The sequence below is a fragment of the Quercus robur genome, chromosome 2, assembly GCF_932294415.1.
Source record: "Quercus robur chromosome 2, dhQueRobu3.1, whole genome shotgun sequence".
Classification (NCBI taxonomy): domain Eukaryota; kingdom Viridiplantae; phylum Streptophyta; class Magnoliopsida; order Fagales; family Fagaceae; genus Quercus; species Quercus robur.
Window position 1 is genome coordinate 18,323,957 of NC_065535.1, and position 13,943 is coordinate 18,337,899.

General features: G+C 35.4%; 1 protein-coding gene across 2 annotated transcripts; it reads right to left on the reverse strand.

Moving 5' to 3' along the window:
* Positions 1-640: 640 nt before the first annotated feature.
* Positions 641-9,092, reverse strand: LOC126712752 (ubiquitin carboxyl-terminal hydrolase 18-like). 2 transcript variants are annotated; one of them, XM_050412207.1, is made up of 11 exons: positions 8,409-9,092; positions 6,358-6,553; positions 6,167-6,255; positions 5,912-5,997; positions 5,626-5,788; positions 5,358-5,481; positions 4,354-4,511; positions 3,175-3,259; positions 2,766-3,035; positions 2,139-2,200; positions 641-1,705 (listed from the first exon to the last, which is right to left on the reverse strand). In XM_050412207.1, exons 1-11 carry the CDS (start codon positions 8,750-8,752, stop codon positions 901-903), a joined length of 2,382 nt encoding a protein of 793 aa, XP_050268164.1. In that variant the 5' UTR covers positions 8,753-9,092; the 3' UTR covers positions 641-900. The 2 variants fall into 2 exon arrangements, with proteins under 2 accessions (XP_050268164.1, XP_050268165.1); XM_050412208.1 differs by having other exon boundaries at positions 2,766-2,978; positions 8,409-9,090.
* Positions 9,093-13,943: the final 4,851 nt, after the last annotated feature.

A 13,943-nucleotide genomic window follows, 5' to 3' on the forward strand; every position in this document is an offset into this window, starting at 1 on the left:
AAAAAATAAATATGTGAATGAGAATACCATGCGAACAATCCATACCAAAATGATCTTTAGAAAAAATACAAACAAAAGTAATACTTATGTCCAGTGCTCTGAAAAATTGGTTAAAACACAATCTTGACACATGATCAATTTTGGACATGTCATATCTGCATCCACATGATCAATTTAGACACATGTCGTGTCCATGTCTCCTTCAATGCTCTAACACTAAACACAAGCCAAACCCTTTTTATTAAAGGGTATCAAGTAAAACGTTTCAATCCCCTGAGAAAATCAAAATCCCATAAAAAGAGAAGTCATGCAGTGAGTTTCCATGTGTGTGTTTGTTGTGCAGACTAAAATAGTTCAAATGAACTAAATAAAATAAATAAAGAAATAAAGAATCTGTCATTACAATTTACCAGCATAAATAATATGGTGGTGAACGTGTGTAGTGGCAATGAATTTTCATCTTGTACCCGTGAGGTCTTTTTTCTTTATCCCTGAGTGTTAACAACATACAAATATTATGCATACAAAATTGCAGAAACGATATATCATTATTAGGTAGTTATTTCTTTCACAACACAATTCAAGCAACGACTTAATTAGGAGTAAAGAGTGCTCTCTCTAAACATATAAGACAAGAAAATTAATTCTACCGTAGATATTTTTATAGACAAAATTAGCTCAGCAATGGAGAGTGAAGGTAATTCCTCCTCCTTACAATCTATTGCGATATCCTTAACTGTGTCCACTTTGATAAGTTAAGAGTCAATCTGATCATGGTACAATGGAACCGAGATTTCTGCAAATACTGAAACCCCAGAAAGAATTCCCAACTCAAATCTTTTCCTTTTGATGGTGGGATCATGAAAGAATATGAAATATAGAAAAAAGAACCTAAAATTATTAGAAACTGTCACCCATTATTCCTACTCTCTCTGCTCCATTTCCATTCTCACAATCAGAATTGTGGAGGGGTCGTACGTCTTTCAATTTATGAGTTTCAGCCGAAACTGGTTTATGAGCATGTTCTTCTCGACATGGAATTTCATTTTGATCAATGTGCCCATTGCCATAAACCTCGGCATGCTTTGCAACAGATGGTCTTGACTCAACCTCCTTATCCCCTGAATCTTCTCTTACAAATTTACAATCCATTGAAACAGGATCCATCTCACTGCAGGAAACCTCCTTTAACTCAGCTGAACACCACTCAGAATCAGCCATATTCACATCTACTGGATCTTCTCTTCCAGCCACAGAATTAAATGCAGCAGAAGATTCTTTCTCATGGCTAGAGAACTCTACTGAAATTGGTGAATGTGACCCAGAATTGGTCGTGTTTATATCCTCTGGCTCTTCTCTTAAATCTTCAATGCTTATTCCAAAATATGAATCAGTTTCACAGCTGGCAACCTCCTTAGAAACAGAACTTGACTCGACATAGACCACCTCCACATCCTGATGATTTTCTTTTAGGGCTACAGGGTTGATTCCAGTAGATGACTCTTCTTCGCAGCTAGAAACCTTTGGGCACGGACTACTATCATCAGACGATACCGCAAAACCATTCATGTGATTTAGAGACTCCACAGTTGTGGAGCATTCAACTTGTTCTTTTAGGCAAGGCGCTGCTGTCACTTGTACCATCTGCTGCTGCTGCTCCACCGAAGGTTCAATAGGTCTAAGACATGATGGACGAGCACTCACCCTGCTCAACAAGAGGAAAAATAGGATCATTTAGAGTATCCGTTACAAGACTAGTGTATTTGATTCACACTCAGGCATAAAAAAGCTAAGACTCCACAAAATTTCAAGCCAAGCATAAACACTGATTAGTTTTTAAACAAAGATGATTCCATCTATAGGAACAATAACATACAAGTTCAAGCATGCATATGTCAGAGCATATTTGCATGCACTATGCAATTTAAAAAGGTGTCCAGGCTGAAGATGCAAGAAATCAAAAATCAATGAAACCTAACCAAAATTAAACTCTCAAGGCAACTCAAGTCAAGGGCCCCATAATTTGAATCACACCAAGCAACTAAATGGTCAAAAAACAAAATGGTTTAAAATGTAATGTCAATAAAAAAAGAAGGAAAAGAGGACGGCCATTGACCAATACACACACACACACATACCTGCAATAGAAAAGCATATATGCTTCCTGAGAAAGTACCTCTTTTAATTCAACACTTGTAACCTGAGAAAGTTGCAAACAGGTCAGAACAGAAAAAAGTAAATTATTTATGATAGATAAAACATGAGCATTTGCCAATCCATGGCCGTGTGCATGCTGCAGAGGACCCATGTTTCACAAGATGACCTATAGGTTATAGATCCACAAAAACTTTCACAGAAAGGGGACAGTAGCCATCCAATCATTATAGTCCATTGTTTTGCTACTTCCAACATATATGTACACTGGACATTCAAGACATGGGATCACTTATGAACTCCTTTAAACCAACCAAAAAAGGGGTACAACTAGTTGCCTTGATAAAACATGAGATATCCATGTAAGATTTCCTTTATTAGTATAAAGGTATCAAGTTCTACAGCAGCTGTCAGTGGCATTGGTACGAACAATTCCAACACTAGCTGTTATTGAACAAGTAATTGGTGGGAACTAAACATGTAATATCAATTTAGGGTTTTTAGGAAAAAAAGGGACCGATTCTTACACTTGGAGTAGTAACGCAAATGTGTGTGCAGGAACCATGCATGACACACACACACATGAGAGAGAGAGAGAGAGAGAGATCTACCTTACAATCATCAATTTTATACCAGTTTCCACGGAAATCCTTGGTATAGCAGTTGTAATGCCCATAAAAGGATGCGTTCAACAAATCCAAATGAACAACCACCGCATAAAGCTTGTATACATCTGTACCATCTCCTGGTTCACTCATGTAAGGGCTAAGATTCAAAGTTTCAGGAAAAGTGACTCTCTTATTAAGTTTCCCGAACCTCCCACTCTGTAAAAATTTGCAGATAGATAAACTAGAATTTTGAGAGACATTCTCAAATTCAATCTAGCAAAAAAATTACACAAACTCAAGATGATGCACTATTACTTTTGAAAGTGAAAATCTATGATATAGCTTAGAATTCACATTTAACATAGTAAGAGTGCATTACAAAACATAAGATAGAACATGTAATAGCTCAGACCTGAAATCTCTTTAAGGCAATTGTAAGAATATTTGGAGCTTTTTTCACAGTAAGACGCTTCCAAGCCTTAACATAGTCATTGCAGCTGCAAACAGCAAAAATATATAGTTTCTAACATGAGATCAAATGCTGACACTGAAAACACATAATTTAGAAGCAAAGCATCAGTAAATTAAACTTAAAAGATCACGACAAACTAAACCACCATATGCAAGTAACTATCCATAAATATAATAGATTGTACAAAAAACCTTAAATCAACAAGACTTTCTTGAATGCAACACAAATTCGTGAGAAATGTAGAGGTAAAAAATATAAATAAAGATGCCAAAAGGCATTTCTTCATACTAGAAGCATAAAAAAATATGGGACTGTAAATTTCCCTCACTCCCATCCTTTTGTAGCTTGTTCATCAAAATTTTCCAAAACAGCCAAATTAGGCATATCTCAATCATCACCATACCCAAAAATATTCAATCATCCTCTCCATTCACCAATTTAACTATACTTTAATATTTATGATGAGGAACCCCGGAGACCGTGCAGAACATCCTGTCTTTTTACCCTGTTAAACCCTGGACCCATTTAACACACCCACATCACAAGGATCAGTCATTGGCTTTGCCCATGGGACGTGGCCTCTAGAAACTGTTTTCACCCTAGGGGATTTGAACCTTAGACTTGGAGGGAGCATACCACCAAGACCAAGGCCTTGACCACTTGAGCCAACCCTAGGTGTTATTTTTTATTTTTTTTAAATATATTTTTAATAATTTGATAGTTGTGAGGGGATTTGAACTCTAGATATCTCCGTTGGAAATACTAGGAAGTATCAACCAGTTGAGTTACAAAATTCTTGACCAATCTAACTATACTTTTATAACAAACGTAATGCAAATGATGGATTGCAATAAAATAACAAAAATACAAATTTGGATTATCCTCTTTAAAAGGAAGGCCAAAACAACGATTAAAAAAATTATGCTTAAAAACTATTCTACAAGTCTTCTTCTTTCTTTTTTTCTTTTTTGGCTAGGTAAAAAGAAAGAAAATTTACTAAAACACACATACATCACAGCTGACATACAGTATGCAGAATTATAGTTTTTTTTTTTTTTTCTTTTTTTTCTTTTAAAATTTTTTTAATTGAACCTGATGGAAAAATAGAAGCAACCATACCAATCACATTTATACATATTTTCTCCATTAAGGCACTCCTTGGCTGTGAATTGTTCTAGGCATTCCTCCAAAGATGCAGCATCCCCATGAATTTCCACAGTCAAATCCATCATACTTTCATACTGATTTGAAATATTACTGCATTTTGTACATATCACCTGAAAATAATTTTTTTTTTTTTAAAAACACAAAAATTCAATACCTCAAAAGGAAATCAACAAAAAGGATTATAGAGGAATCAAATGTACAATTAGCAATAGAAAATCTAAAAATCGAAATGTGATTTGAAAAGCACATCAGAATCACAAGGAAAATTCATTAACCTCTATCGTTGCATAACTACAGCTATATTGTAAGCCAGCTCTTAGTGTTTTGAAAGTATTTAAAGAATTTCAACATGCACACACGCACAAATAGAATAACTTAATCAGGTTGTTCCAAGGACTAGATCTGTAGAGATTAAGTGAAAGAATATTTATATGCCATCGGCATGACAGAAATAAACCGCATACAAATTACTTCTATTGAACAGGGAGCCACCAAAGAAAGTGAGTTAAATTAGGCCCAATAACTAGGCACAACTAGAGATCTATTTTTTGAGATGACGTGGAACCTCACCAAGGCAAGGCCCTTTGGACCCACCCCTGCGTAGTAAACCACAGAGACACAACCCACCCACCAGGACCATGTATCGGGTAATCCAAGGGAACTCCTAGCGGGGATCGAACCGAGAATGTCTAGGTCTACAACTCATCCTAAGCTTGCAACCATTAGGCTGCACTCAGACGGGTTAGACATGTCTAGAGATTTTACAAAACAGCTTGTTCAGAAAACCATCGCCTATTTATGTGTAAGTCAAAAAAGGGTAGAGAAAATAAAAAACAAGAAGACTGCCCAAGTGCCCATGTTATCTCTAACACCCACATTAAATGCACAAAGAAGTAACAGGACTCTCATAAACAACAAGTAAAATCATTGTGTTCAGTAATAATAATATGCATAACCTGAGATTGGAGATGACCGCCAAATATATGTTGGATAAGGGTTGTCTCTTGAGAGCTTGAATCAACAGCCTTTTCTCCACCGAATTCATCGAGACAGACAGATTGCATTGTATCTATTGCAAACCTACAAGCAAGACAGTGGACTTCACAAAATTGAACTGAACTTAACATAAAATGCCGTTACACTACATTATGTCCTTATTTAATGGAACTGAAGCAATCTGCTAGTTCAAGTAAATAAACTGAATTTGACACAAATAACACAAACCTCATGAACTCATGAGCATCTTCCTGTCTTCCATAGCCAAGATTACCACCAATATTAGGTAAGCGAGAGAGAATATTTATAGGTGAAAAGGCTTGCAAGCTTTGGCTTGCTTTTTCAACATGTGTTTGAAATTCACATAGGAAGCACCAATCACCACGATTACCTGGAACACAAATCAATCATCATAAGAGTGAGAAATAGTTTAAGCACTTATAACCCCTCCAAAGAGAAAAAAGGGGGGGTGGGGGGTGGTCAGGGGAAGGTGATATCTAGCATATGACTTTACATTCACTCCGATGGCCTTTTTCCAACAAGTAAGCAACAAGTGGCCGTGTGAAAGCAAGGCATTGTAGAACCACATTGGCATAGCAACTGCACCAAATAAAGGAAAAAAATCACCATTCATGAACCCCATATGCATGCATGTATTTTGTGTTCATTTCAAGGGGAGGGGAAAATGTGCACTAGTGTAATATATCAACATGTGTTAAGCATCCACTTGATGGTTTTATACCAAAGCATAATTATGGTATGCACAAACCTGTTCCCACAATTTAGAAGTCCACAAGGAGGGAATCCTGGCTTGTCCCAATTGAAAAAATTCACAAATTCTTCATATGGAAAAAGAATCTGAAAAGATACAAGTCTTAGTTATTTCTTATTTAAGTTCCATTTATAGTGCAAAAGAAAAAGTATGGGGGGGGGAGGGGGGGGGGAGGGGGGGACAATTACTTTTTTTGGCTGCTTGATTAGCTTAGAGATTCCACGACCATGAGCAGGAACCAGTGCAATTCCCGAGCAAATTTTACCCCCAAGCCCAGAAGTTTTGCGTCCAGACCCTGCAGTTGAATTTACCCCAGGTGGTCTCAAATCCTTGCATTTTGTCTTATGTCCAGATTTCCAGTGAGCTTCTTGGCATTTATGCGAGCTGGGAAAAAAAATTAAAATTACCACCTGATAATTATTATGAACCTAACAAGTAACAACTACTAAAAAGCACACACTCACCATTACAGATGAAACTCACTAAAACAGTAAAAAAGTCAAATAAATAATGTAAACAATAACAAAACAAAATTAATGCAGCCAAAAACAAAAACATACGCATGCACTCACCAACCAAATAAGAAACGCATTCAAAAAAAGGAATAATAATAAATACTAGTGCCTTGAAAAACATAAAAATGTCGATACTAGAAGAAGGCAGTGATTAATACCAGTTTATATAAATATACAAGTAAATCAGTGGTTAATACCAGTACTAAACTAAAGAGTAAGGGGGGACAAGTGAAGGGTATGGGTTCTTACATACAAAAGAGTTATTTCCTCATGCAAAAAATCATCTGCGAGAGGCACAGCTGAGCTTGTTTTACCCAAAGGAGGTTCTCGGATTTACTGTAGTCCACATAAGAGAGAAGCAAAGTCTCCTTTGTTCCAAGAAAAAATATTTGCACCCAATAATAATAACATTACAAAAATGAAGCTTATCTCCAGGTTCTTGTTATTAAATTTTAGATTTAACCTAAGAATCATATAGTTGCATTGTAGAACAAATCTGCCAACAGTACCCAGTAACATGCCCAAAAAGACAATTTATTTAAATCTTAAATAATGAAAAATTATATTCTCTGGTTCACAGAACCAATCATTAAACTTCAAAACTTAAATGCCACAACAGTCTCATGGAATTGATGTATTGACATGAAGATCATCTGTCCAGATATTGCGCAACAATGCTTGCCCAAACACCACCCGTAGCTAGAAGCACCAGAACATCCAGTGGCTTGAAGGATAGGTTACCCTACTCATGTTCACCAATGGCGATCCAAGAAAAAAAGAAAAAGAAAAAAGAAAGGTCTCAAGACAGTAAACAAGAAATTCACCTAGAAAGTCTTGCAAGATCAGATGCAACAGTTTAAGTTGCATCGTAATAGGCAGCATGTGCCACCTTCTTGCTCATCCACGATACACGCATCAACATTCAATTTTTAGTAAGTTTTTAGTTGTATTTCCTATACAAGAATAACTTAGTTGTGCAAAGTAAATCCTTAAGCGGATAGGTCTTTCATCCACAGACCAATGCCAAAAACATGAAGCTTCCTATAGCAACTCATACAAGGCAATTACAAATCTGTCCTTTTATGGAGATGGGTGAAACTAGAAAGTTAATAATTTAAGTAAAAATAAAATAAAATTCATTTATTACTCGTTGAAATTAGCAATTGACCCAAAAAAAAAACAAATTGAAATTGAACTCCCCCAAGTGTTTTTTGAATTTGCCCAAGTTGTTGCTATGATTTTCCTTTTGATTATATATATCAAACTTCCATCTTTGGCATGTAATTAGTCCTGGATCCACCAATTTATAAAGTTTTCTTGCAGGCCAGAACTCTGCATAATCTAATCACTTGAATGCAAACCACTATTCAAGCTTCAATCTTTGGCATGTAAATTAATAATCTTTGGCATGTAATAAGTCCTGGATCCACCAATTTATAAACTTTTCTTGCAGACTAGAACTCAACATAAATTCAAGTTGTTGCTAAAACCACTAACTCTTAAAATTACGCTAGAATTAAACTATTTCAGAATACCAATTATACTAAATTCTATCCAATTATAATGCATCAATCCAAAATTACCTATAAAAACAAAAACTTGTCACAACAAAACGTCAAAAACAGTCACTTTAATTGAAAAACAAGAGACCCCAGATTAAAAAAAGAAAAGAAAAAGCAAGGAATCACAAACAAGTAAGCCAAAGTGATCATCTTTAGAGTTACCAGTAGCGAACGGCCTTGCAACCGGAGCACTTTTTGGTGGCGGGGTTGCGGCAGTGGGCGCAGGCGGTGTCCTCGTTGGGCATTGGAGAGCTGAGATGAATATGATCAGAGCTAGAGCTAGAGCTAGAGCTTGAGCTGTTGTTGGTGGTGGTGCTGCTGCTATTTTCTACGACTATTGCTGAATCTCTGGGTGGGGTTGATTCAAAATTGGCGTCAACCTCAAAGTACTTGGAAGCGGTGTTCTTGACGAGGTGGAGCAATCCAACAGCGATAATGAAGAGAGTAAATAAGAACTGCAGGAACCAATTCAGGTCCAGTCCCCCTCCACCTCCAGAGACAAGCATCTACGCCTTTCTCCCCAACTTCTTCTTCTTCTTATTAGGGTTTCTCATTCATCACAACCAAATCCCTCTTATTATTATTAATAATAATAATAATTCTAATTAGGGTTTATCAGAGATCCAATCCAAAAGCCCAATAATAATAATAACAATAGTAAAGAGCTTGGAATTGTATATTTATTGGTAAGGGAGGCTTACCTTATTCGAGAAGTACTCGTATTTTGGAACAACAACGCAACCAAACAAACACAAATCAATTGAGGTTTTTTTTTTTTTTTTTTTTTTTGGGTTTTGGGTTTCTTCCCTGGAAAGGAATTTGTTTAGTTTTAGAATTTTTTTTTTTTTTTTAGTTTTTAGTGAAGTACTAGCCAGGAGTACTATTTGGTTTGGTTTTGTGGGTGATGAAGGCGGTGGTGTGATTGGGTCACGTGTCGTGACAGAAGTTGGAAATCACGGCCAATGAGAAGCTTTGGGACATTGAAGCCTTGTTTGGGTCCACGTGAAACTCAAATAGAAGCATCATCATTGCTTATCATTTGGGATTTTTCTTCGTTCTTGCTTCTTGTTGGAAGTTACAACTTTTAATCACCAAACATTTGATTTTGGGGGTTTTCCATTTTTCTCTTTATAATAACTTGTGGGTAACCTATTTTAAGGGGAAAAAAAAAAACAAACTTGTTTAATTGATATTAATAAATAAAAATTTTTATAAAAGAATTTGTAAAATAAATTAAACAAAATTTAATTATATTTTATATAGAGAATATTAAACACAATTTATTTGAAATTTGTTTATTTTGATATATCTTTAATCCAATAAAACTCATGATAAATGGATTTTTAATGGTTTTAACTCACATATAAAGTTGTTTCTCCAAAAAAAAAAAAAAACCACGTGTAAAGTTTTAATATTAAAATAATAACATATACAAGGTCAAAACTTATATAGTTTAGTGTGTAGGTACAAGAGAAAGTCTTAAAAAAGAAATGTTTAAAGCTAAAATAATCATATGAATGTGGGATTTTGTTTTTCTAGATCCCTTCCAAAGTTTGCATAGTACATTACCAACTAAAGAAGTAATGAAGTGCGAGGAGGGGATTTCACTCGGACACAGTGGAGCTTATTCTTAGCTGCATCTCTACTACCTTGGCAGCGTTGCTTTTTAATGGGGATCAGATTGGGGAAATTTGTCCTTCCTGTGGCTTAAGACAAGGTGATCCAATCTTGCCATATATATTCATCCTTTGTATGGAGTATTTGAGTACCTTAAATATTTTGAAGTGCGAGGAGGGGAGTTGGAAGAAGATTAAGGCTTCTCGCAGTGGCCCTGGTTTCTCCCATATTTTTTTTTGTTGATGACCTCTTATTGTTTGCCTAGACTAATGAAAGAAATGTAGAGGCTGTAGTGGAGGTTTTGGATGTTTTTTTGCAAGCTTTCAAGTCTAAAAATCAGCAAAGAGAAGTCCAAAATATTCTTCTCACCTAATGTAACCATGGAGGATAAGTTGGATATTGTGAACCTTACCGGGATTTGTGAAACCCATTTCCTTGGAAAATATCTTGGCTTCCCTTAATCCACAAGGGAAGGAGACGTAATGAATTTCATTTTGTTGTGAAAAGAGTTCAAGCAAAGTTGGATGGCTAGAAATCCAAATGCCTTTTGCCAGCAGGGAGGCTTGTGCTTATTAAGGTAGCGGTGACTGCCATACCCGAGTATACTATGCAGTGCCATAAACTTCCTGTCAAGGTATGTGAGGAGGTGAATAAATTGGTGAGAAACTTTCTTTGGGGCTTTACTGTGGATAAGAAGAAAATGCATCTTGTTGGGTGGCATAAGGTCACAAATCCAACTAATATGGGAGGGCTTGGGAATTTTGACATGCAAGCAAGGAATGCAGCTTTTTTGGCAAAGCTTTGTTGGTAGATTGCCTCTAGCCTGGATATGCCATGGGCTCAAATGCTCATTTGCAAATATCTCACCCTGCTTCGTCTGAGGGGTCATTCTAGGAACCAAACTACCTCTCGAATATGGAAAGCTTGCAAGGTGGGAGGGGTTTTCTTTAACAAGGGTCTTAGATGGTCTATTGCCAACGGTGAAAGTGTAAGCGCTTGGGTTGATTTTTGGCTCCCTTCAGGACCTCTTAGGCAGCAAATTGAAGGCCCTTTGAATGTGGGGAAAGATAAGATCTCAACCAAGAGCCTAATGAACAGTGCGGAGTGTATCTCTTTCGCCCTCCCTGACAGAATCCTTCAAGAAATTAGAGGCATCCCCATTGTAGCAAATCCTTCCCATGAAGACTTGCTAATTTGGGCCTTTTCTCATGATGGCTCATTTTCCCTTAATTTTGCTTATCTCATAGCTAAAGGGTTTAATCTTTTGAACCTTAATACTAGCACCCATCAATGGGTGTGGAAAGCCCATACATCCCCTAGAATCAAATTTTTTATTTGGCCATGCACTCATCATAGTGTGCCTACGAAGGAAGTGCTTGGTTCAAGAGGGTTAAACCTTGACCCGATGTGTGAGTTATGTTATGAAGGGGCGGAATCTATCATTCATACTCTTAGAGACTGTAAGGTGGCTAGAGCGGTATGGAGAGACCTGGGTTTTGAGGAGAACAACTGGGATTTTTTTGGTTTGAATTTGGTAGAGTGGCTAAAGAAGTTTTGTGGGACTTCCACTAGCTACCTGAGACCCCATGTGCCATGGAAAATTCTGTTTCCTCAAGCAATTTGGGTCATTTGGCTGCAGAGAAATAAGACTTTATTTCAGATAGGTAGAGTTGTGGAAGGTATGAGTTCGCTATGCCTTAAGAAAGGTGTGGAATACTATGCTATTGTCCCCAATGAACCTAACAAGCCGGGTAAAGTGTAGATCCAAGTGAAATGGAATAAACCTCTTATCGGTTGGGTAAAACTAAACACTGATGGGACTATGTATGGAAATCCGGTTAAGGTAGGTGGTGGTGGTATTTTGAGAAGCAGTAGTGGAGATTGGATAGGCAGATTTGTGAGGAAAATGGGCAGCACGTCGAGCACGGTGGCAGAACTTTGGGCTCTAAAGGACGGCTCACCATGGCAAAGCAAATGGGGATTGAAAATATCTGTATTGAGATGGATGCTGAGTTTATTGTACAGCTTGTTTCAAGGCCTTCAATGGTTAATCTAATGCTTGAACCCCTCTTATCTGAATGTAGGAACCTGATTCAGACTTTCCCTAACTCCTTGGTGGTGCATTTGTTCAGGGAAGCGAATGGCTACGCTGACCAGCTTGCAAGGATGGGAGCTGAACTTGTTGTAACTGATTTTCTTTTTTTGTTTGAACCACTGGATGTGGTGGATGAGATGCTGGCTAGTGATAAAGCTGGCATTGTTTTTTGTAATAGACTTGTTGTTTGTTAGTTAATGCAATGCGCCGTTTACCAAAAAATAAAAAAATAAAAAATAAAATTTAAACAAAATAATAAAAGCATCTTTTTATATTATGGAATGTCAGTGGATTATGTATCCCTAGAATTTTTGGTTTAGACAATTTTAAATACATGGCACAAATATGGAAATATCCGTTATTATTTTACTTTGTAAGCCTTTAAACACATCAAAAATCCTTCTTCTTCTTTTTTTATTAACCATTTCAACAATCCTAGTTTAAGCTATATATAGGCACAAACGATGGAAAGTTATTTTTCTACAAGATATATATATATATATATATATATATATATATACATATATAGACACACACAATTCTATGTTGTTAGTTTTATTGTGATTAATTTTTATCAACATTTTAATACACCAATGTGGTTTTTTTTAAGGAGAAAATCAAATTTAAGTCTTTTATTCGACGTTAAGAAACGTCATCAATTGAGCTAAGTAAAATTCACTATATTTATAACATATTGCATCTTTAATAACCTTACCTTTTATTAATTAAACTCTTTAAGAGAACAACTTTTGCTACCAACTAAGCTACAAAAATCATTCTCAAAAAAAAAAAAAAAAAAAAAAAAAAAATCATCTAGCTCCTTGATGGTTTGTTATTGTCATTATTATTATTTGGGGTAGAAGTTATTGTTGTCATTATTAGTTTGATAAACAGGTCATATTGATGGATGTGTGGAGTGGGGTTAGAACATATAAGTATTGAACTGGATCAGCTATATAAGCAGCCGACATGAGACACAATTAAATTATCAATTGAGCAATTGTCCTCATCAATCATTGGAGATTTTTGTCTAGAATGCACGTGCCCATCTTTCAACTTTAAAATTGAAACCAGCAAAAACGTACTTGATTTATAATATATATGGCTTTAAGATTTTTGGAAAGTGAAAATAAGAATCTCAAAGTATTTACATGCTTTACAAACTAAGAGGAAAGTGTTGAAAAAGTTAAGAGATTATTTAGTGAGAGGTCTAAATTTGCAACGGAATACTAATGGTTTTTAACAACTAATCAGCTTTATTAATAAATAATAAGGGACTTACTCAACAAAAATGTTTTAATTAAATATAAGTAAATACAATAAATTTTAAAAAAATAATACAAAGCTTTCTTAAATCTAAAAATTAAAATTTATTAAAAAAAATAAAATTCCTTTTAACTATAACAACACAATGTTATAGATAAAGCATTCCAAAGCTTGGATTTTGTGAAATGTACTATTAAAGTCTTGAGCATGACGAGGAAAATACTTATTGAAAATGACAAGATTATTTCATTTCATGCTCATACAATATTCTAAAAATTTCATGAAACTTGAAATGTTTGAATTTATGACATGTCTTTTTTAAGTCCGTTAAGCCTACCACTTGGGTGTTCCTAAAGAAACATTGAATATGAAATTAAAACATTAATATAGCCTAGAATATAGCATGATTCCTTCCAACCAAGTTTATTTATATCCTGACTCTCAAAAAAAAAAGTTTATTTATATCCTCTCTCTTAAAAAAAAAAAAAACGGTTTATTTATATCAATTTCTTTAAAAAAAAGTTTTTATTTTTTTTATTTTATATCAGTGATGTCATACTAGTAATCTCATAAATACCTTCGAATAATATTTATAACAGTAATGCCATAAATTCTTTGATGAAGAAATTTCAAATGAAAGTACTATAAACAAACAAAACATCTTTTTCATTTTCTTATTATTATTATTATTTTTTATATCAGGGATGTCATACTCGTAA

Coding starts and splice junctions, on each gene's coding strand:
- LOC126712752 (XM_050412207.1), bottom strand. CDS start 8,752: ATGCTTGTCTCTGGAGGTGGAGGGGGACTGGACCTGAATTGGTTCCTG. Junction 4,512..5,357: donor GCGGTCATCTCCAATCTCAG/GTTATGCATATT, acceptor AATTATTTTCAG/GTGATATGTACAAAATGCAG. Junction 1,706..2,138: donor TATATGCTTTTCTATTGCAG/GTATGTGTGTGT, acceptor CTTGTTGAGCAG/GGTGAGTGCTCGTCCATCAT.